The following is a 22,064-nucleotide window of genomic DNA, read 5'->3' on the forward strand; positions in this document are numbered from 1 at the left end:
GAATGGAAGATGTTAAAGTCAAGAATGGGCTGTCCTCAGAGCCCAGGAAGGGAAGGGAGGAAGCTAAATTGGTTTTGAAAGGCCATCTTAAAGGCAGGGACCACCCACTCAAAGGAGGAAGCAACACCTAGACTGGGGATTGCTGCATAACCTCCTCTCACCCACACCAGGCTTTGAGTCTTAGTCAGCAGAGAGGGGTGGCTTTGAGGGACTAGGAGTGATGCAGCATTTGTGGTCCACATAAAATCACTCAGGCCTTCCCTTTCTACTCCCTCCCTAAACCAGGCAGAGACCTGGCCTGGACATACCTCCTTCTGCAGTGTTTGCTGACCCTGGCTTGGCCGTGGAGCTGGTCTCCAGGGAGTGGGGGGAGTGACAGGGACCTGGCAGATAGTTAGGTGGGGGCTGCAAAATCTGCCTCTGCTTCCCTCACTGAATACCCTCCCACTCTGTCGCCAGACCCCAGCCTCCCTGGGCCGTGAACAACTCCTAGAACATTCCATGTTCCTTGCAGCCTCCAGAGCTTTGCACTTGCCTATCCCTCTGCCTGAAAGAGTCTGTCCATATTTTTGCCCGTCCACCTCTTTTGCACCAGTCACATCTCACTCTTCAGAGCAGCTTCCTCTGACCACTCCATCTAAAGCGCCTGATTGGACACAGACCTGGGATACTGCCTGAAACAACATTATGCTACTGTTTTCTTGTTTCTTTTTGGTTGTCCTCACTCCACTGCAATCTCCATGTAGGCAAAGACTTTGTCTGTAGTGCCTAGCACACAGTAGGGGCTCAGCAAATATTTGTTGAATGAATGAGTGACAGACGGAGGAGACGCTGGGTTTAGAGGATCCAGCATGAGCCTCTGTGCTCTCCTGGGTTCCCACCTGTTCCCAGGGGAGGTCCTGGGAGAGATGAGCAGGGCCCAGCACTCCAGTGTGTGCTTGTATATGACTCTCCCTTGGTTACTGGTCACTGGGGGTGACTCTGATGTTGCAAGGCGATGAAGGGCAGTGAAGAGAAGTCATGGCCCCTGTGGCCAGTGGCTGCTGCACAGTGTTGGCTTGGAGAAAGGGGTCCAGGTCAGCCCCACTTTATCCCCAGGCTGGACCCAGGGCCTAGGAGATAGAATCCTTCCAGCTCCCAGTCAGGAGTACTGGCGCTTGCTAAGCAGGGTGGGAGCTTCAGAGCAGATGATTTCAAAAGAGGAAGAAGAGGAGGGACTGTCACGCTGAAGACTCTCAGTATCCCCCAGCCTCCTTAGCCCATCCTCATGTGATTCGTGAGAAACTGAGATTCAGTGAGGTCAAGAACACATGACTCGTGGAAGACCAACAACTCAAACCCCCAACTTTCAGGCCAGTGTTGAGCCCTTTCCCATGAAACAGACTCTTCATTCGTTCATTCAGTATTAATTGAGAGTCTACTCTGTGACAGTCTATTCCGAGTTCTTGAACTACCAGAGGGAACAAAACAAAACATCTGAACTCTGCCTTCATGGTAAAGAGACAACAAAAAGTGGGCTCTTGAGTGCATAGCACAATGTCAGGAGATTCTGCTGGAGGTGGCGGTGTGAGCGCCTCCACACCTCTGGTCATTCCCTCTTTGGTTGTACAAAGATGACAGGCAAACCTCCCCCGGAAGCCTGTGGGTGGCGGGGAGAGAGAAATGGGGCCAGGGAGCCATGGGAGGCCAGCAGATGGCTTCCTGTCTGAGTGGAGGAGGCCAAGCAGCACAAGGCAAGGGGCCCTTCTGACCAGTGGGTGTCAGGCCCCCTGCCCCTGCCCTCACCCCTCTCCCTGTCTCCCTAGCTGTGTGCCAGCCGCCGTGCCAGAACAGGGGCTCCTGCAGCCGGCCCCAGCTCTGTGTGTGTCGCTCTGGCTTCCGCGGAGCCCGGTGCGAGGAGGTCATCCCTGAGGAGGAATTTGACCCCCAGAACTCGAGGCCAGCTCCCCGACGCTCAGCCGAGGGTTCACACAACTTGCGCAGGAGCAGCGCAGCCAGAGAAAGCACAGCAGCCAGAACACGGCCACTGACACCACAGCTGCCACCAGCCAGGTAAGTCACCTCCTCAGGGGGATGTGGGGCCTGGGGCTTCTTCCTTAGGACCATTTGGTGACAGTCTCAGAGAAGGCCGAGCTGCCCTTCCTTCCCCTCTCCCTGCCCCCACCAGTGGTGTGGAGAGCAGGAGAGCAGGGGTTGGGGTTGGGGCTGGCATAGGCTTTGCCAGGTTGAGGTGGACAGGGGAGGTGGGAGGTAGAAGAAAGCTGAGGAAGAGCATGTTCCTGGGACCAGGCTCTCTTGTTTCCAATCCTGGCATTGCCACTTCCTAGGTGGGTGACCTCGGGCAAGTTACCTCTCTGATTCCTCCTCAGTGGGGTGAGACAATGATGATAACCATAATCATGGAGTTGCTGTAAGATTAGATTAGTCAACACAAGGAAAGGGCTTAGAACAGGGCCTGGCACATAGTAAACTCTTTATAAATGTCTTGCCTTCTCCTCCCCCTTCTCCACCTGTGGTCTCTCTGATGCAGGAAGGACTCACCACCCAACACTAACCTTTCTCCTTGGAGGGGCCAAGCAGGAGCATGTGGGGGAAGGGAGTAAAAGAAAAAGTGGGCAAAGGGAGTGTTCACGGGCAGGGTTCCCTGGCCTGCTTGCCAGCTAAACTGGCTAGACTTCTTCTAGCTCAGGACAGGAAATCTGAACTTTGTAAACTGGTCCATTTCTAGAGAGCTGTGTTTTCCTTTTGGTTTCTCAGGTTAATTTTTCCATTCGTTTTCTACTTAGTTAAGTTCTTTGTGAAATGTTGCAACCTTGTCTTGCTGAACTAAGGGGAAAAAGGGGGTTTGCCCTTTGGAGGCCAGGAGAACCAGGGAGAGAAGGCTGATGGGGAGGTTGGGTCCCCAGTGGAAAGCTCGGGAGAGAAAGGAAAGGAGCTTGAGATTGTCTAGCAACTGTGAAGAGGGGCCGGGCGTACCAGGGTCTTGGTAAGGTGGTATTCCAAGGCCCAACCATCCGAGCACGTGGTTTCCAAAGGCAGCCAGGAGCAGAAAGGGCTGAAGGATGAACTCAGGTCCAAGCCTAGGGAGCTCCAAGGTCAAAACCAGAAGAGCCAAACCCTTAGGCCCAGGCCCAGGGATGCTGGGCAGAGAGAGGGGCAGAGTTAGGTGGACAACACAGGGGCAGGTGGGCAGGGCCTGAGCCTTGTTCAGATTAGTCCCAGCTGAGGGTCCCAGGTGGTGGGAAGGCACTTGAGGGAGCCCTAGTGGTACCAGCTCCAGGGCCAACCAGGGGCAGGGTGGGAGCAGAGTCCTTTCAGCTGAGCTTCCCCCAGCAAGCTTTCTTTTGGCTTGTGTGGGGGAAGCTCAGCTGAAAGGACTCTGCTGCACTGATCTTCTGTGTGTGTGTGTGTGTGTGTGTGTGTGAGTGTGTGTGTGTGTGTGTGTGTGTGTGTGTGTGTGTGTGAGTGGTGCGTGCATGCAAGTGTTGGATGGTGGTCGTTCTCCACTCACACCCTTGAGTTAGAGCTGTGACATCCCCTGCCCCATCTTGCCAGCCCACGCTGCTCCTTGCATTCTTCAAGGCCCATTCCTGCTTTCTCCAAACCTCCCCTTCCCAGTCACTTCTACCCAGATGCCTGCCTTCCTGCAGCACACACTTGGCATGCATCTCTGTGGGTCTGTGCCCTGTGTCTGCAATCAGACTGTGTGGCCTGTGCCCTGGAAGGCAGGAACTCCGTCTCACACCCTGGGTTTCCTCACAGCTCCTCCCATGGTCCTAGCTTATAGAAAGCACTCAGTCTGCATTTGTACTCTATCACTTGGTCCAAACTGAAGACTTGGCATTGAACCTTCACTCTGTGCCTGGAACTGAGGGCCTGGCTCAGAGTGCAGGAGGAGGGAAGGACCCTGCCTCCCTGTGTAGCGTTTTTCACTCTGCCTTGGGGTGGTCTGTTTATTTGCTCACTGGACCAGGAGCTCCTGAGAGCAAGGGACTGTGTTCTGCTCATTTATGAATGTGGCCCTGGTACCTAACACGGCAGGTGCTCAATCAACAGAAGTTGAATGAATAAATGAATGAGGCTTGATGCTGGGGAGAGGAGGAAGCTGGGAAGAAAGGAGGATGAGCTAGGGAGCCCCTGATCTCCCAGCGAAGGTTTCACATGAGCAAGCGGTGCTGGGGGGGCAAAGGCCCAGGGTGAGGTCCGTGGCCCACAGCAGGGCCACCCTCTTTGAGCTTCACAGGCTCCCTGGCCAGGGGCTACTGTGATGTTTTTAATGAGCTGCAGCCTCCAGGCCAGCAGTCTCTCTCTGCTCTGGGACCTCAGTGCCATGAAATCTGGGAAAGTCCGAGTGGCCCGCTGTCGGCCCAGCTGTGTTTTGCTTTGGGAGGCCAAATCCTGCTTGCCTTGTGGTGTCAGACATTTCCTATGAGCATAGCCAGGTTTCCCAAGCAGCCGCTTGCCTCTCTCCTGGTAGCAACTTGGACAGGCCCTCGGTGTCCAGCTAGAGGAAGTGACATGACTCAGGGGCATTCTAGGAGCAAGAGAGGGGTACAAATGTCCAAGAGGGGGAGCCACTGCAGGGGTTGGTGACAGCCAGAGGCCCTCTTTAAGAGGGAATTAGATGGAGGCCAAAAGACTTGTGTCCCAGAAAGAAGATGAGAAGGAGGGGCCAGGAGAGTCTGAGGCAGAAGGCAGCACACCCTACGAGAGCCAGACATGGCTAGATGTTGTCCAGCTGTGGCTTGAGCTGACTGCTCCTGAGCTCTGGGTACAGGCTTGTTCCCCAAGTCTGGGCAGAGGGCTCCCTACCTGGGGAGCAAGAGCCAGGCAGCTGAGGAAGGGCCTTAAGAGATTGGGGAAGGGCATGGTTACAACAACCTGAAACCAGCAGACGTGGGAAAACAGTGCTTCTCAGTGCTTCTCAGCTCTGCAAAGGGGAGTGAATCGCCTGGGAACTTGTTAACATGCAGCTTCTGATTCAGCAGGTCTGGGTGAGTGTCAGGTCTCAGGTGATGCTGCTGCTGCTGGTCCGTATACCTCACCTGGAGTAGTGAGGGTCCTAGCCTGGGCTTTTGGACCATCCTGGGTCCCAGTCCTGGGATTTACTTACTATTCATCAGCTGAGTGATATTAGGCAAGCATCCTAACCACTCTGAGTCATTAGTCTCTACCTGATAGGATTGCAGAGAGGATTATATGAGGTCATATGGGTAGAGCACATCATATGGTGCCTGATTTGAGTTCGTGTTCAATGCCCGTTAACCATCAGCTGGCTGGTTCTCTTTGCCTTGGGGACTTGAGTGGATAGAAGACTGTGGCAAAGAGCAGATAGAAAGCCAGGGTGCATACATATGGCCGTGCATGTGTGTGCGTGTATATGCACGTGTGTATGTGTGTGCAGACCTACTAGCAGATGCAGCAGTAGCACCAGTGGTGGCTTTGTGCCAACTTGGTTGTTCCATAAGGACCAGTCTCATCGGCTTTATGGCAGATGGGGTCAAGGTGAGGTTTAACGACATTTCTCAGAATGGGAAGGACTTCCACTGGGTTTGCTCCTTAGCCTGACCTAAGTCAGCCAGGACTTAGAGGTTGACCCCTGGGGACATCTCAGCCTATTTAGTCAGTACTTGGGCAATACGGGCCTGGAAGACAGTGCTGAGCAAAGCAAACGGGATGGTGGGGAGGTATCTGGAACGTTGTGGACCCCGTGGTGATGGCTCTCAGTGGGCTGCTTCTCCAGAAGCCAGCTCTTCTCTTTATATCCCCTGGATTAATTTTCTAGGGCTGAGATAACAATTTGCCACCATTCTATAGTTCAAACATCTGATACTGGTCTGATCAGGCTAAAGTTAAGGTGTCACCGAGGCTGTAGGGGAGAATCTGATTCCTGTTCATTCAGGTTGTTAGCAGAATTCAGTTCCTTACAGTTGTAGGACTGAGGTCCCTGTTCCTTTGTGGTAGCATCTACAAGCTGCCCACATTCCTGGACTTGTGGCCACCTTCCTATCTTCAAAGCTAAGCAATGGCAGACGAACTCTTTATGTTTTGAATCCCCCCTGCTTCCTCTGAATCTCTCTCACAGACTCTTGTTTTTTCCACTTTAAGGGCCTATGTGATTACATTGGGCCCACCTGAATAACCCAATTTAATCTCCCTATTTAAGGTCAGCTGATTAGAAACCCAAATTCCACCTGCAATCTTAATTTCCTTTTGCCATTTCGTGCAACATGTTCAAAGCTATAACACCAGGGGACAAAGATCATAGGGGCCAGGCACACCCACCCACTGCAGCCCATTCCAGCTGGGACCCTCTGTCTGAAGTGTGACAGCTCCATTGTCAAGGGCTTGCCACAAGGGTGGCCCTACATGATCTGACATCAATTCTCACCACTTGCTCTCCTCTCTCACCCTGTTGCTGCCACACCAGCCAACTGGTTGCCAGACATGCTTTCACCTCAGGGCCTGTGCACTTGCTGTGTCCCCCTGGAACACTGTTAGTGTCCTAGGTCTGTCATAACCAATTACCACAGACTGAGTGGCTTACTACACCAGGAACGTATTCTCTCACAGTTGAGAGGCCAGAAGTCCGAAATCAAGGTGTTGGCAGAAGCTCAGAGGGAGAATCAGTTCCATGCCTCTCTCCTAGCATCTGTTGGCTCCCGGCAATCCATGGTGTCCCTTAGCTTATAGCTGCATCACTCTAATCTCTGCTTCTGTTGTCACAGCGTCCTGTGTGTGTGATGTCCTTATAAGGGCACCAGTCATTGGATTTAGGATCTACCCTAATGCAGTATAACTACCTCTAAACCTAAGTAATTACATCTGCTAAAACCCTATTTCCAAATAAGGTCACCTTAACAGGTTGGGGGCTAGGACTTCAACATATCTTTTTGGCAGACACAATTCAACCCACGTCAAGCACTTGCTCCAACACACATGGCTTGCTTCCTCCCCTCTGGTCTTTCCTTCTCAGTGACACCTGGAGGCTCTACCAGGGGGACCCAGGCACCCTGACCCGACAGAATGACAAGGGATATTCCTAGGAGATTGATGACCCAAAATCAGAAACGAGGTCCCTGGGGAGAGGGCAGCTGGGCACAGAAGGGACAAAGAGTTAATGACCTCAGCTGGTGGCCTCCAGTTTGGCTATTCAGTGTCCCCCATGGGAAAATGTGCTTATTCCCCCTTTACCGCTTCCAAGGTCGTGACAAGGACATGAGATGCCTTTCACCAGGGCAGACCTTGGCTGTCCCTGACAGTGTGGCCTCAAGTCCTCCCTGGCAAGGCTGCGATGGGTTAAGCAGCCGCATCTTTGGTGCTGTGTCACACATTCCTGGGGCCACTGAGTGGTGCCTCCCTGCAGCGTTGACTCAACCCTATAATCCGGACTGAGTCAAGCTTTTGGATTTGGGACTCCGGGAGTTGATTGCTTTCCTTCCTTTTTCTTGTCTTTTTTTTTCTTTTCTTAGTCTTTTTTTTTTTTTTTTTTTTTGGTCTTTTTTTCTGATTGTTTTTATTTTTATTTTTATTTTATGATTGTTTTTATAACTCTGAGCCCCAAGCTTGCCCCCTGGAGTTTTTCTGGAATTTCCCAATCCTTAGGACCTTGACTACACTTTGAAAAGACTTAGAATTAGGGGACCCAATCTTGCTTCTGGCTGGGCTACTAACTAGCACAGTGACCGTGGGGACTTCATTCCCTAAACCTTAATGTCTCTGTCTGTAAAATGCGAAGGATAATTCTTTCCTCACTGGGAGGTTGTGAGGATGAACTGAAATGGTGTGGGTGAAAAGTTTGTGAATTATTGTAATTCTTCAGCAGGCCTGACAGTGGGCTGAGGCATCTGCTTACACTTCAGATACACGAGTGGATTACTTTCAGGAGAAACTTCTCACCAAGGCCCTGCCTGGCCCTCTTTTTAAAGTTTTAACCTCAGGCCCTGACTGGTTTGGCTCAGTGGATAGAGCGTCGGCCTGCGGACTGAAGGGTCCCGGGTTCGATTCCGGTCAAGGGCATGTGCCTTGGTTGCGGGCACATCCCCAGTGGGAGGTGTGCAGGAGGCAGCTGATCGATGTTTCTCTCTCATCGATGTTTCTAACTCTCTATCCCTCTCTCTTCCTCTCTGTAAAGTTTTAACCTCAGGGCTAACCTTAGCCACTGTAGACACCAGGAGCTGTGCCTCAGGTCACAGTCTCTGGGACGGGTACCCAACAGTTGTGCAGGGCCCAGCCCGTGCGGCTGTACGTGGTGACCCTCGAGCTGGCCCCTTCCCGGAGGGAGCTGTCGCCCATTTTCCTGTTATCCAATATTGTAAACCTCCGGCTTGAGAGTCCCCGTTTGGCTCTCTTTTTATTGTCCACTTTCTAACATGACATGATGTACTAATTATGTTTTTTGTCTGTTTTTCCCCAACTACAGTATGAGCTCCTCAGGGGCAGGGATCGTTGTTTTGTTCAGCTACATCCCGGGCTCCCAGAGCAGCGCCTGACGTAGAGTAAGCACTTAATAAGTAGCCACTGAATGAACACCCTGTCGCAGTGCATTCCCAGCTGCTGCCTGGAGCAGAGACGGTGGTCTCGGGTCCGTTCCCTTCTGAGCTTGCACTCAGCCCACCCCCTCGCATGCCACTGATCAGGAAGGGGCTCTCCCAACGCCCCCAACCGGTGGGTGCCCGCCCACCCTGTGTCTATTGGCTTGAGGGGGGGTGGGGGTAGGGGTCGGGGGTCATACTTTTCTCCTAAGAGTGACTGCAGGGCAGCCAGAGCAGGGCTTGGCAGACCCTTCGGAGTGCTGGGAGTCTGGGGCGGGGCTGTGGCATCTCTGGGCGTCCCATGAGCCCCTTCTCTGGGGCTGCGGGTTTGGCAGAGGGGGGCTCAGAAGGGAGCAGAGGGGGGCTCAGGAGGGAGTAGTCAGAGGGAGATGCTCATGCTGGGCCTCCAGCCAGAACAAACGGAAAGGGCGCTGCTGCCCCGGGTCTGAAGTCACGGAAGCCCTGCTGCTGCTTTAGAAAGAGCAGAGGGCCTGTGCCTCCGTGAGAACTTCCTTCACTGCCCACGGGACGGGCAGGCACCCTGGGTTTGCGGAGAATTCTGGAAGTGGAGACGGGCCACGTGAGGGTTTATGCAGGGTCCCTTGGCGCTCAATCTCTGCCCACTGTGCTCATCTCTGGGAGTAACTGGGTGCATCCGAAGCACCCCATTCCCGCAGGGAGAGGGGAAGGCAGGCTGTTCTGTGCTGGACCTTTTAGTCACTGGACATGATAGCAGGAGACAACGACCACTCCATAGTCTCTGTGACAGACTGTGCGCTACACAGCCTGTGCACCTGTATGTGGGGACCCTGGACCCGGCTTCTTCCCAAAGGGAATGTCCCCCATGTCCCCCACAAAGCACATTGCTCCCAGGCCATCTTCTCCGGCTGGGTTTAGCTGCAGAGGCCCCTTCCAGGTTTCTCTAAAAGGAAGGTGGCCTCTGGGACTGTTTAGAGTGTTAATGTGTGCATCGCCAACCCCTCCCCCGCAAAAAAACCCCAAAAACAAAACCTGAGACCCATGGCACTGAGGGCCCGGGCAGGGCATAGCTGGCTGTAAGGTACCTGCGTGAATAGCAAGAAGACATGGGCTCTGGGCAGAGGCAGCTGGGCACGCAATCTGGCCCTTAGGTCATGAGGAAGGTGGGGCCAAGGTGCCTCTCTGTGCAGCAGAGCCTGGAAGCCTCCTCCTTCTGCCATGCTCTGCCCAGGGCACTCACCTCCGGGCTGGAGAAGATGCCAGGCTCAGGCTTCTGGGTGCTCAGGGGAGAAGGGGACCCAGGCCTTCTTGCTCCCCCCAACAAAGCAAGTGGGCAGATTCAAAGGAAGTAGTATCTGCTTCCTGCATACTTGCCTTCTTCCCTCTCTAAGCTTGAACATGGACATCTGGCCTAGATGGCCCGGGACAATCCCCAAATCTCTGATGAAGACTGCATGACCCCCTTTTTCAGGACTCTCCCAGAGCTGAGGATTATCAGGATGCTTCCCTCGGTGAGGTGCCAGAGGGGGGCTTCCTCCCAGCCCAGCCCTGGCCTCAGCCCTACAGTCTCTGACACAGGAGTTGTTGGCCTCCTATCTGCCCACAGCTGCAGCCAAGTGATGGAGAAAGCTACACTCCTCTTCCTCTTCTACTTCCCCTTCCTCCTCCTCACCATCCACAGGGCTCGTTGCACTCTGCTCTGGGTTTCAGGCACTGTAATTGATGTTCCGCCCTTCTCTTTCCTTTCTTTTCCTCTCCTCCCCACACCACAGTCATCAGCTCAGGGACATCCTGGAAATGGATGTTACACAAATGTCTTGTGGCCAATTATGTTGAGCCCAAGTATGGCATATACATGGAGTGGGTGTGGGGCTCCACCTGCCACTGGGATGGGGGCAGGCACCCAGGACCAGAGGGGCAGGGAGCCTCCCGGTGCTCACCACAGCCCTGACCTAGCCTCAGCCTAATGGGCGCCTAGAATTGTGGCTACAGTGGTGAATGTTTGGGCCAGGACTGCGTGGGACTAAGGTTATGGTTGAGGTGTCTTTCTATGTCACAACAGGGTGGTGGTTAGGGTAACTTTGGTGTGGTGTTAGAATGAGGTTATAACCCGAGGGTTGTGGTTGGGGTTATGTCACAGGAGAACGGAGGACTGTGGGTTTTTCAGCATGGTAGGGTTGTTATTTTAACCTATCATTTATGAGCATTATTGAGTCAGCTGGCCTACTACGCGAAGCACTTAACAGGCTCCACCTAATTTAATGTTGGGAATAATACAGCATCGTGGTTAAGAGCATGGGTCATGAGTCAGACCTCAGTTTCATCTGATTCTGTTGCTGCTTAGCTGTTTGATACACCAGGGTGTCCCCAAAAATATGTATACACCCTGTAGCAGCTCATAGCTCAATTTTGAAAATGAAGTGCATTTTAGTAAACACTGCCTTTATAATCATTCCAAGTGCGTGTATACATTTTGGAAGGGCACCCTATATCCGAGTTTCTTCACCTCCCTGAGTCTCAGTATACACTGATGATACGAATACTGGACAGAATAACATAAAATACAGGGTTGCAGTCAGAGTAAAAGAAAATATCGTAGATAAAGTGTTAAGCCACATAGCTAAGTGCTCAATACTTGATAGCTGATACCCTTTCTATCAGGAGTTCCAGCAGGAAAGAGATGACACCCTCAGTGGGGACAGTTTGATAAAGGGCCTATCTGCAAGGGCACAGACAGGATTAGGGGAAACAACAAAGGATGGGGTACCCAGGGGTAGCTGTGTAAGGAAGCCCTTGCTTAACCCTCCAGGTCTAAAGGGGACAGGGAGCAGGGGCTACTGACACCCAGAGTGGCTCCAGCCATTGGGCCACGACTGGTAGAGGAACACACCTCTGCCCACCCGCAGTGGCCCTCAGGAGAAAGCCGGGGGATCCATACCTCCGCTCCTTGCTGGGTCCCAGGTGGGCTGGGGCAGGTAGGAGATCTCCAGCACATTGGCCAGGCCCCACAGTGACCTGGTGAGGAGGAGACTCCTACTGCCCCCACTCCACAATGGGGAACCTGAGACAGGGTGAGGCAGCCCAGCTCTGCTCAAGACTCTGGAACCCATGTGTGCAGTCATTTTGCTAAGCAGCCCCTAGCGCAGGTGAGCTGAGACAGGTGCAGACCTGCAAGCCTGGGGTGGGAGCTGCAGAGGACTGGGGCCGGCATGGCATCCAGTGTCTTTTTCAGGAAACGGTGGAATGTTGGCCAGAGCCTGGAGCAGCATCCCCCACGGCCATGTGTGGGGAGCTTGCTGGGTCATTAAAACATTAATGTATGCAATTTCCAGCATCCAGCTTGAAAAAAATAGTAACAACAAACATTTCAAGCTTGTGGCTGTACTCATAGCATTCGACTGACCTAATCCTCTAGGATTTTTGTTTGAAAAGAAAGAGTTAGGGAGAGATGAAGCAAGGAGGGAATGGAAAGACAGTTAATACTCATTCTCAGATGCCTCAGGGAATGTCTGTCCCATCCGGTGGCTTTGTGCAGACCATGGCTGCTCAGTCAGTGCCACCTCTGGGTTGGTTGGTGGTGGTGGGGGGGGGGGGAGGGGGAGGGTTGTATGAGAGAGAGAGAGAGAGAGACGTGGGGGTGTGGGTGAAAAGCTGTGCTGAGAGATCATGGCTCAAAAATCACGATGGAGTTTTTTCAGGCCCTGTGAATTTTCCTTTTAAGCTCAAGGTTTTCGAATATATATCAGGTTTCACCCCTTGTTCACAATGAGGAGGAAGTTTCAGATGCATGTTTCCAGTAGTTTTTCCAGTTACGCAATGTTTAAATCTGCCACCACTTAACTAATTTGCCACCATCAGAAAAGGAACTGTACGTTTCCTGGGTGAAAATTACTTTACCAAAATAAAGAGGTACAGTCAGCCCTCTGTATCCCCGGGTTCCACATCCACAGATTCAACCAACCACGGACAGAAAATAGTCAGAAAAAAATTTACATTGTCGATGACAGGCCTAAGAGTCAGTACTGAACATGTACAGACTTTTTGTTTTTTTGGTCATCATTCCCTAAACAAAACAGTATAACAACCATTTACATGCCGTTTACATTGTAGTAGGTATAAGTAATCTAGAGATGATTTTAAAGTATATGGGATAATATGTGTAAATTATATGCAAATACTACACAATATTATACAAGGGACTTGTGCATCCATGGATTTTGGCATGTGTGAGGAGGGGTCCTGTAACCCATGAATCAATCTACCATGAATACGGAGGCAGGGCTGTATTATGGTAACAGTAGGGGACTCTGAAATGTATACTTGTTTCCATTTGTCGAGCTGAGTCAACATGTCAGCATTCCTCCTTATCCTCCCCCAATCACCAGCTCACCTGTGTGCACGCATGCGCACGCACATACACACACCCCACCCCTGGTGGGGGGCTAAGGAGGAAGGTTTAAGTCTTACAAGATAATTTCCCAGAAAAGGAAAATGGTTAAATGCAAAATCATCTGATGACCATGGTTGTAAGATTGGCTGCTTAGGACCCAGAGGGGTGTGTATGCACGTCTGTCTGTCTGTCTGCAGATGACATAGTGACTATTGCTAAATGATTTCCAATAACAAGATGTGAAAACACATAGTTCGTTTGTTAGGCACATTGCTGTGGTTTTGTGTCCATGAGTCACTGTGGAAGTGAGTAGCTGTGACAGGCATTTTGTGGTGTGTTTTTTTTTTTCTTCTTTTTTCTCCTAAAAAAATATTTGTGAAAGGTCTAAAATTCAAGGAAGTCCAGTGCTTAGAAAAGAAAAATCCCCATTCCTTGCAAAACGAAGACTGCAAATCAAAACCTCTGGAGCTACCACATCTCTCCTCCCAGCTGGTCACCCCCTCTGCATTTTCCTCCCAGCCTCAGCCCTGCCTGCTGACTAACATGTCCACCCACAGGTGCACCCAATGGCGGCGGGGGTTTGCATCAGAGGCCTCTCGAGGGAATCTGGTCCTCAGAGGAAGCGGGGGTGTCTTTCTGAGACCTCAGCCAAGCCACACTCTTGGGAAACAAATTGATTCCACATTTGGTTCTGTCTTTGAGGTTCTTGGGTCAAGGTCAGAGCCTCTACCGCAGGCAGTAGTGTGTGAGGGAGGAATTGTGAAATCATTTATGTCTTACAGTTAGACAAGTCTGGCTTTGGTGCTCAGCTCTACCACTTAACAGCTACGCTGCCTAGAGTAAGTGGTTTAACCTCACAAGCCTCAGTTTCCTCATCTGCAAGAGGGGATGACATCACGACTTTCTAGAATAGTCAGGAGGATTTACTAAAATACATAAATACATCTGACACCTTTTACAGGTGCCATGAGCGCACCCACCCTTATTTGTCCCTAGACTTTGGGGTTATCTGAGCCTTTGTTTCCATCAAAAAGCAGCAGTGGTAAATAGGAACTCTGAGTTTGCCCAGAACACTTGAAGGTTATTTCTGGCCCTGGCGAGGTTTCCTGTCATGGCCAAGGGCGAGCATCAGGGTGGGGAATGTCATCCCCAAAGGCAGACGGATGCGGACCCCGGGCAGGGTAACAGCCTCTTTGTGCTTTAGTTTCTCTTCTGAAAAATGGGGGGCGATAGTCCCTATAGCAGAGAGTTGCTGCTTTCATCAAGTGAGGCATCAAGTGTAAAGGGCTTAACAAAAATACAAAATGAAAAGGCCTGTCGCTGACGTCTGGCATATGCTTAGTTGGTAGCGTTGAGCTGCTGTGTTACTGAGTGAAGGCTTCTCAGGTTGAGTCCCAGTTCTCGTAGAAATCTCCTTTTGTTTGTGATGCTGGGGCCTGAGTTTCAGCTCCTGAAGGAGCATGCCAGCCCCCGAGAGCGTACCCTTGAGCCAGGCCCCTCGCTGCCTTTGTCTACATGGGCTTGTCCTGATGAGGGTGCTAAACTCATCTGAAGTCACAGGCTGGTGTTTTCTATCCAATCATGCAGGCCTGTTCAGCTCTGTGTGTGTGGGGGGGGGGGGGGGGGAGGGGGCGGGGGGGGCCGGGGGGGGGGGGGTGGAGGGGGCGCGCATGTGTGTGTGGGGGGCATATTATTGAGGTAGAGGGGTACCAAAGGCCATGAGCTGGGAACTCAAGGGTTCAGGAGGTGGGCATCTCATGCCAGTTTGGTGGTAGTGAGATGCCCATATACCAAGCTCTCCCTGGCTTTGGGACGTGATCCTAGCTCTATCCCCTCAGCCTAAAGGCCTCTCCTCTCCTTCCTCCTCCTCCTCTGATCTCCTAGAACCCTTGTCATGTGTCCATAGGCCCAGACTTGGGTTTTCATTCTGTTCAATGGCTTCAGCCCTCCCACCACCTTGTTTGATCAGGATGGGGAATCATCGCCATTTATCATGTGCCTCTTTGTAACTCACTTGGTGATGAGGCTCAGAGGGGCTTCTGGACCCTTGGAAGACTGAGGCACCCCTGCTTCAGGACTGCTCTGAGGCGGGGATCAGGCCCCAGGCCAGGCCTCAGGGCCCCCCAAAGAGTCCCCCAGATATGCACAGTTCCTGCCCACCTCTGCCTTATTTACTGCAAGGAAACAGGGATGCTGTGTTCCCCCCTGAGCAGCAGGATGTGGTCCAGGCAGGAGACACTCTCCCAGGGTTCCACCCCTCCCCACCTGCCTGGAGAATCCCCTGGGACCTGTGTGCAGGAGCTCAGACTCCTCAGACCTGGGTGTGGCTGCAGGAAGAGCTGGATCTCAGAGCAGGGGGATGTGACTCACAGGCGGTCGGGCGGGATGGGGCCTTGGCTGACCAGTGAGGCCAGGGGGGTTGGAGGAGTGGACACAGCGGGATCAGTGCCGGAGAGGTCTGGAGACACTTGGGGGAGGCTGGCTCCGGCCCTTCCAGGAGGGTGCCAGGGAGTGATGGTGCTGGTGTTGATGCTGTTGCATCAGCGTGTCAGGCAGCAGGCGGGGTGGGTCCCCCGGGTACTGCCCACTGAGCATCCACCCCACCGGTCTCTCAGAAGTTGTCAGTCTGCAGCCCTGCCCCAAGCAGGACTGTCTGTGGCTCCCTCTGTGGCACACAGGGACACAGGCCCATGATTCCAGGACCTGGGGTTCCTGCCTCTCCGGGGCCGCCCTGTCACTGGTCAGCTCTGGCTCTTTAGAAGACTTTCCTCACACTGGGCTGAACCCTGCTCCCTGTGACATGGCGCTGGGCCTGTCCTCGGGAACCCAGTCTCTTTTCTGCCACAGCCCCGCTGACATCTGCTGGCAGATAGCGCAGTTTGGGGGCCGGACAGCAAGGCTGGGAGGGTGCTGGGTCCCCTGGAGTGGGAAAGCAGGGAACCCAAGCGCCTGGGTATGAGTGAAGCTTCCCAAGCACCAAGCATGCAGTGAGGGCAGTCAGGGGAACCTTCTAGCCCAATAGTTATAGGCCGAGGTAGACTTCCGGGGTTCAGATCCCAGCTCCTCCATTTTCTCTACTGTGCTGTCCAGTTCGGTGGCCCCCCGCCACATGGAGCTATTTAAATTTAATTTAATGTAAAACTCAGTTGCTCAGTCTCACAAGCTGCACTTCCAAGTACCCAAAAGTCACAAGCGGCACAGCCAGTGTGGCTCAGTGGTTGAGCATCAACCTATGAACCAGGAGGTCACGGTTTGATTCCCAGTCAGGGCACATGCCCTGGTTGCGGGCTTGATCTCCAGTGTGGGGCCTGCAGGAGGCAGCCGATCAATGATTCTCTCTCATCATTGATATTTCTATCTCTTTCTCCCTCTCCCTTCCTCTCTGAAATCAATAAAACAATCCTATGTAATAAAACCCTAATATGCAAATCGACCAAACGGCAGAACGACCAATCACTATGACTTGCACTGACCACCAGGGAGCAGATGCTCAATTCAGGAGCTGCCCTCTGGTGGTCAGTACGCTCCCACAGGGTGAGCGCTGCTCAGCCAGAAGCCGGACTCACGGCTGGCGAGCACAGTGGTGGTGGCGGGAGCCTTTCCCGCCTCTGCTGCAGGCTGCCAGTAAAGGGCGCGGGGTCCCGGACTGCGAGAGGGATGTCTGGCTGCCGGCTTAGGCCCGATCCCTAAGCCGGCAGCCAGACATCCCCCAAGGGGTCCCAGACTGTGAGAGAGTGCAGGCCAGGCTGAGGGACCACCCCCTAGTGCACGAATCTCATGCACCAGGCTCCTAGTATATATATATTATTATTTTTTTTAAAGTCACAAGCAGCTAGTGCTTAGCAGATTGGATACCACAGACTAGCAAGCATTTCATCAACACATAAAGTTCCACTGGAATGTAGATCTAGGTACATGACCTTGGACAAGTTCCTTAACCTCTCTGTGCCTCAGTTTTCTTTTATGAAAAATGGGGTTAATAACAGTCCCAAGCCCCTAAGGTGGTTGTGAAGGTTAGATAACATAAGGCATATAACACACAGCACAGAATTAGTGCTCAGTAAATGTCCATTATTGTTGTCTAGGACAAGTGGGGCAGGGTTCAAGTTCTCCCCTCCCCTCCCCACAGGGAACCCACCAAGCTGGTACCTGTGATACCCAGAGGCTGGAGAGCAATGGCTACGGCTGGGTCTCACCTGCTCAGCCCTCAAGCTCTGCCTCGCCCAGAACCAGCAGGCTCCTGGCTCTGTGCCAAGGCCACAGTGTCCCCTCCCCCTCCCCCACCATGCCTGGGTGCCCACTTGTTCCCTGCTGGGGCAGGGCAGGGCTGTGGTAGGGGCTGGGGCAGGATGTGTGGCTATACCATTGTGGGTGCCTGGGGATTTGGCACGGACCGTGGCCTGGGCGTGAGGCCTGCCTGGCCAGCCAGGAGGACAGAAGTGAGGGCTCCCCCTTCTCTTGCTAGTGCCCAGATTCTCAGGGGAGACTGTGCTACCGGGGAGGCACCAGGGCATGTTTGCCAGCAGTCCCGGGAAGGAGAGCTCTGCCCCTTCAGCCAGAAGCAGAGATGGAATGCTGGGAACAGCTCTCTTCCTGTTCCCCTCCTTCCTCTCTGCCTGCTCTCTCAGCACCTTCACAGCCTCTTGCTCTGCCTGCCCCTTTAGTGTGGGGGCTCCCAGGATTCCCCGCCCCGTTCTTTACTCTCTCTACTCCTATATTTCTCAGTGTTTAGGTGTCAGAGCACCTGGAAGTCATAAGAAATACCATAAACGATCAATGTAATTAATTCCATGATCAGAGCTGGGAACAGTTTTATTAGCAGAAACTATGACGGTCGTCTGTGTGTGCAAAAGAAAAGACCTGGCTAAGGGCATACACGAGTAGAATAAGCTGTCAAGTGAAGTGCGGTGGGCTGTTGCCACGTTTTCCGCTAATATTCACTTACGGCCTGTTCGTGTGTTTTATCGCGTGCTAGCAGACGAGTGGCAGCAAGTACCAAAGGTTAGAGACGGATGAATGGGAACGTAACTCAGAACTGAGACCAGTTGGTTCATTGACACGTTTCTCCCTTGAAATTGGGATGTGTTCGCAGAGTTAATGCCTCAGTCCAACAGTGGAAGGAACTCTGAAGTGTGGTTTGTTCTGCATACTTTCCCTGAGTGAAATCACTCCTCCTTTACTCTGTAACCACCACCTCTGCACTTGACTCTCCCGCCCCCACCAGCCCCATCTCTCTCCTGAGTGGCTCTTCCTGGGTGTTCCCATCTGCAGATCTATCTTGAGACACTTAACATGCATCATGTCAAAAATGGAGCCATTTCTTGGATCTCTTACATTGGGATCTTGGCTCCTGGACCCCCCTTCTCCCCCTCTCCCCCCACCCCCACATCTGCCCATTTGTCTAAGCCACAGCTGGGAATTCTCTAGGACTTAAATATCCTTTGAATCTATGCTTTCCTCTGGGTACCACCCTTGGTCCTTGTAGCCTAGACCAGAGCCTTCAGTCCTCCCTGATCTGATCCATCCACCACCAGGTAATCTTTCACTAGAGTAACCATCATTTTAAAAGGCCCATCCTATCATATCCTAGACCTTCTTAAAGACCACGAATATCTCACAGCTAATATGTGGCTTCCACTGTGCCCCCACACCTTTGCCGGGATGCCGGTTCCTTTGCCAAGCCTCCATTGAAGCAGAGTAAGACGGTCTTTGCCATCCCTGGATCTCAGTGCCTAGCATGTGAAGGCACTCAGTAGGTGCTTCTTGAATGAGTGAAAGAGGCTGCGCTGCTCCAAAGTCTCCAGGGATCTCCCCCTCTCCCCGAACCCCTTACTCATCCAGTACAGCCCAGGCACCCCTCCCCCACATTTCAGGCTCTCCCCCATATGTACCAGACTTAGTCTTCTTAACTCCTCAATGTCCTCATCTGTAAAACAGTGATGAAGAAATCAAAAGTTCTGGGGTGGGTTAAGGATGAACTTACCTGGTTTAGTCACCTCACTTCTGTACCTGGGAGTTCTGCAACCTTCAGCAAGGCGTAGAAAACCCCTCCCCTGTTTTCTTGACTGTAAAATGGGGATAATGAGTAACTCTTAGCGGTATGGAGAGGCCCACATGAGATGATGCATGCGATGTGCATTGCTGGCACAGAGGCTGGTACAGAGGCTGGCGCAGAGAGAGTATTCATTACACTGTAACACTAGCTTATTCCCCATCCACCCACTTCCCACTGTTACTACTTCCCAGGGCATCCCTCCAAGGTTGCTTTAAGAATATGCAAATAAATGCAACAGGTGTCCTTATTTTCTCTATTTTTACCCCAAAGTTTACATGTCCCACACGGGGAGTCAGCAGATTTTTCTCCATAAAAGGCCAGCTAGTAAATATTTGAGGCTTTGAACAGCAGATGGTTTCTGCGATTCCTCAGCTCTGCCATCACTGAGGGAAAGCAGCCTCTGACAATGAGTGAGGCTGTGTTCCAATTAACTTTATTTATGGAAACTTAAGTTTGATTTTCATATCACTTTCTCATGAAATATCCTTCTTCTTCTTTTGATTTTTTTTTCAACCATTTAAAAATGTGAAAAGGTGACTGTTGTTTCACTGTCTGTACAAACACAGTGAGAGGGCCAGATCTGGGGCTGTTCTTCCACTTTCCACTGCATCTCGGAGACCTTTCCTACGGTATAAAGGGGCTGCTTCTTTCTGCTTTGAGGGTGGATGACTCCATCCTGTGGAGGTAGCCTAGTTTGTTGACTAATCCCCTAGGGCAGGGCACTTACGTTGTTTCTATTCTTTACAAAATATTATTATTACAAAATAGCGCTGTTATGAATAATCTCGTCCATCCACCATTTTTGACATTTGCAAGTGTCTTAGGTCAGATTCCCCTGGAGGTGCAGCTGGGAAATGGATTCTAGTGATTTACTGGGGGAGAGCTAAGGGAGGGAGGGAAGCAGAATGGATAGGTGGAAGTATCACATGATCTCACTCATATGTGGAATCTAACGAACAAAATAAACAGATGAACAAACTAGATCCAGAGACATAGACGCATGGAACAGTCTGTCAAATCTCAGAGGGAAGGCATGGGTGAGTGGGTGGGAAGAGATTAACCGAAGAATTTATATGTATATATGCATTACCCATGGACACAGACAATATGTGGTGAAGGCCTGGGGCAGGGCCGGGGGTGGGCTAGAAGGGATCAATGGGTGGAGAAAAGGGGATATCTGTAATACCTTCAACAATAAAGTTAAATTTAAAAAAAAGAAAAGAATGGGCAGGTGGGGAGAGCCAAGTGGGAATTGGTCCTGGAGAAATCAAGCCAAGGCCTGATTAAGGGTGGAGCGTGCAGAGTGGTCCCATCGTGAGGCAAGGGGGTGGGGCTTTGGAGCTTCTGGTTCAAGCAGTCATTGGCTTAGTGGTCATGATAGTGAGCCGAGCCTGTCAAGTGGCTGCCATCAGCCTAGAGCAGGACTCAGAAGAAGCCATGGGGACCTGGGCTGGGCACCTGCAGCATCCACCACAGCAGGTTTATCTGCAGCACAGTCTCAGAGGTGTAACTGGAGGGGCAAAGCATAGACGCACTGCGCTGTGGGTAGACTTTGCCAAATTGCTGTCCATAAGGGCTGTACCAATTTACATCCTTACCAACAACACCTGAGCGTGCCTGTTTCGGCATAATCTATGATCTCATCAAATCAGTTTATTATTACACTTTTGGATTTTTGCGGATCTGATGGATTACAGAATGCCATCTCAGAGCAGTTTCCATTTGCACATCTCTTAGAATGAGAAAGATTGAGCAATTTTCATGTGTTTAGGAAAACTTGTATTTTTTTCTGTGAGCTGTTCCTATTCCTTTGCTGATTTTTTTTTTTTTAAGCTATTGGTCTGTCTTTTTTTTTTTTTTTTTGTAAGAGCTCTTTATATTTTATGGAAAGTGGTCTTTTTTCTATACGTGAGTTGCGCATATTTTTCTCATTTTGTCATTTTACTTTGTTGAAGGTGGTTTTGGCCAAGTCTAGGGTTTTGATCATAGGGTTGTTTGGACAAGTAGATAATATATTACGTAAAACACACCAGGCCACTGCCTGATAGGCCCTGCATGGATGTTATCTCCCTTCCCCTCTCCTCAGTTCTGTGCTTTATCTAACAGTGTTCATTATTCTTCCTTAAATATGGCCCATGCTTCCCACCTCCATACATTTTCTTATGTCTTGCTCCTCACTTTTGACTGTAAAATTCCTAACCATCTCTTGAATGGGTAGTTCAAGTGTCAGTCTTTCTTACATCTGAATTCCTACGCCTCTATTAGCCATCCTAATCCACCGTGGATCCTCGTTATTGACACACATTTGCCATGCTTTCCCGAGCTCCAGTTGTCTTATCTATAAAATGGAGTTGCTGGGAGAAATAGAGATGCATGTTTTCTATAAAAAATTGTACTGAAAAAATTCCACAGATATAGAAACATATAACGTTTAGAACAATAGTTAGACATACACAGGCACCCGCATTCCCCAGAGGCAGCCACTGTTCACAGGTCCTTCCAGACCTTTCCGATGCCTGTGTAAATGTTTTTAGGGGGATGAAGGGAAGAGAGAGAAGTTTTCTTAAAACACAAAACTGGAAGCATACTATCCACATTGTTCTGCAACTTACTTTTTTTATTATTCAATAAAATAACATGAATAAGATGATGCATTGAATCAGTGCTCAATGAATGGTAGCTATAACTGTCCTATCCACCTGACAGTGATGTTTTTAAATGTTCTTTTGGCAGCAGAGTACTTTTCAAGCAAAATCGCATATGAAAGTCCATTTATAAATGAGACTAGAGGCCTGGTGCATGAAATTCATGCACGGGGGCGGGGGGGTGTTCTTCAGCCCAGCCTGCACCCTCTCCAATCTGGGACCCCTCGAGGGATGTCTGACTGCCCAGTGGGATCGGGCCTAAATGGGCATTTGGACATCCCTCTCACAATCCAGGACTACTGGCTCTAAACTGCTCGCCTGCCTGCCTGCCTGGTTGCCCCTAACCGCTTCTGCCTGCCAGCCTGATCACCCCCTTACCCTCCCCTGCCAGCTTGAACGACGCCTAACTGCTCCCCTGCTGGCCCGATTGCCCCTAACTGCCCTCCCCTGCAGGCCCAGTC

General features: G+C 51.4%; 1 protein-coding gene across 1 annotated transcript in view; it reads left to right on the top strand.

Moving 5' to 3' along the window:
- LTBP2 (latent transforming growth factor beta binding protein 2) overlaps positions 1-22,064 on the top strand; it is a gene marked incomplete at its 5' end in the record, with an annotated part of 94,206 nt that overhangs the window by 17,644 nt on the left and 54,498 nt on the right. The window contains one exon of the mRNA XM_080679759.1: positions 1,806-2,052. Within this exon, the coding sequence (XP_080535885.1) occupies positions 1,806-2,052 (247 nt within the window). The remainder of the gene's footprint in view (positions 1-1,805; positions 2,053-22,064) is intronic.

Source organism: Plecotus auritus, assembly GCF_963455305.1.
Source record: "Plecotus auritus genome assembly, chromosome: 1".
In the NCBI taxonomy this organism is placed as follows: Eukaryota; Metazoa; Chordata; class Mammalia; order Chiroptera; family Vespertilionidae; genus Plecotus; species Plecotus auritus.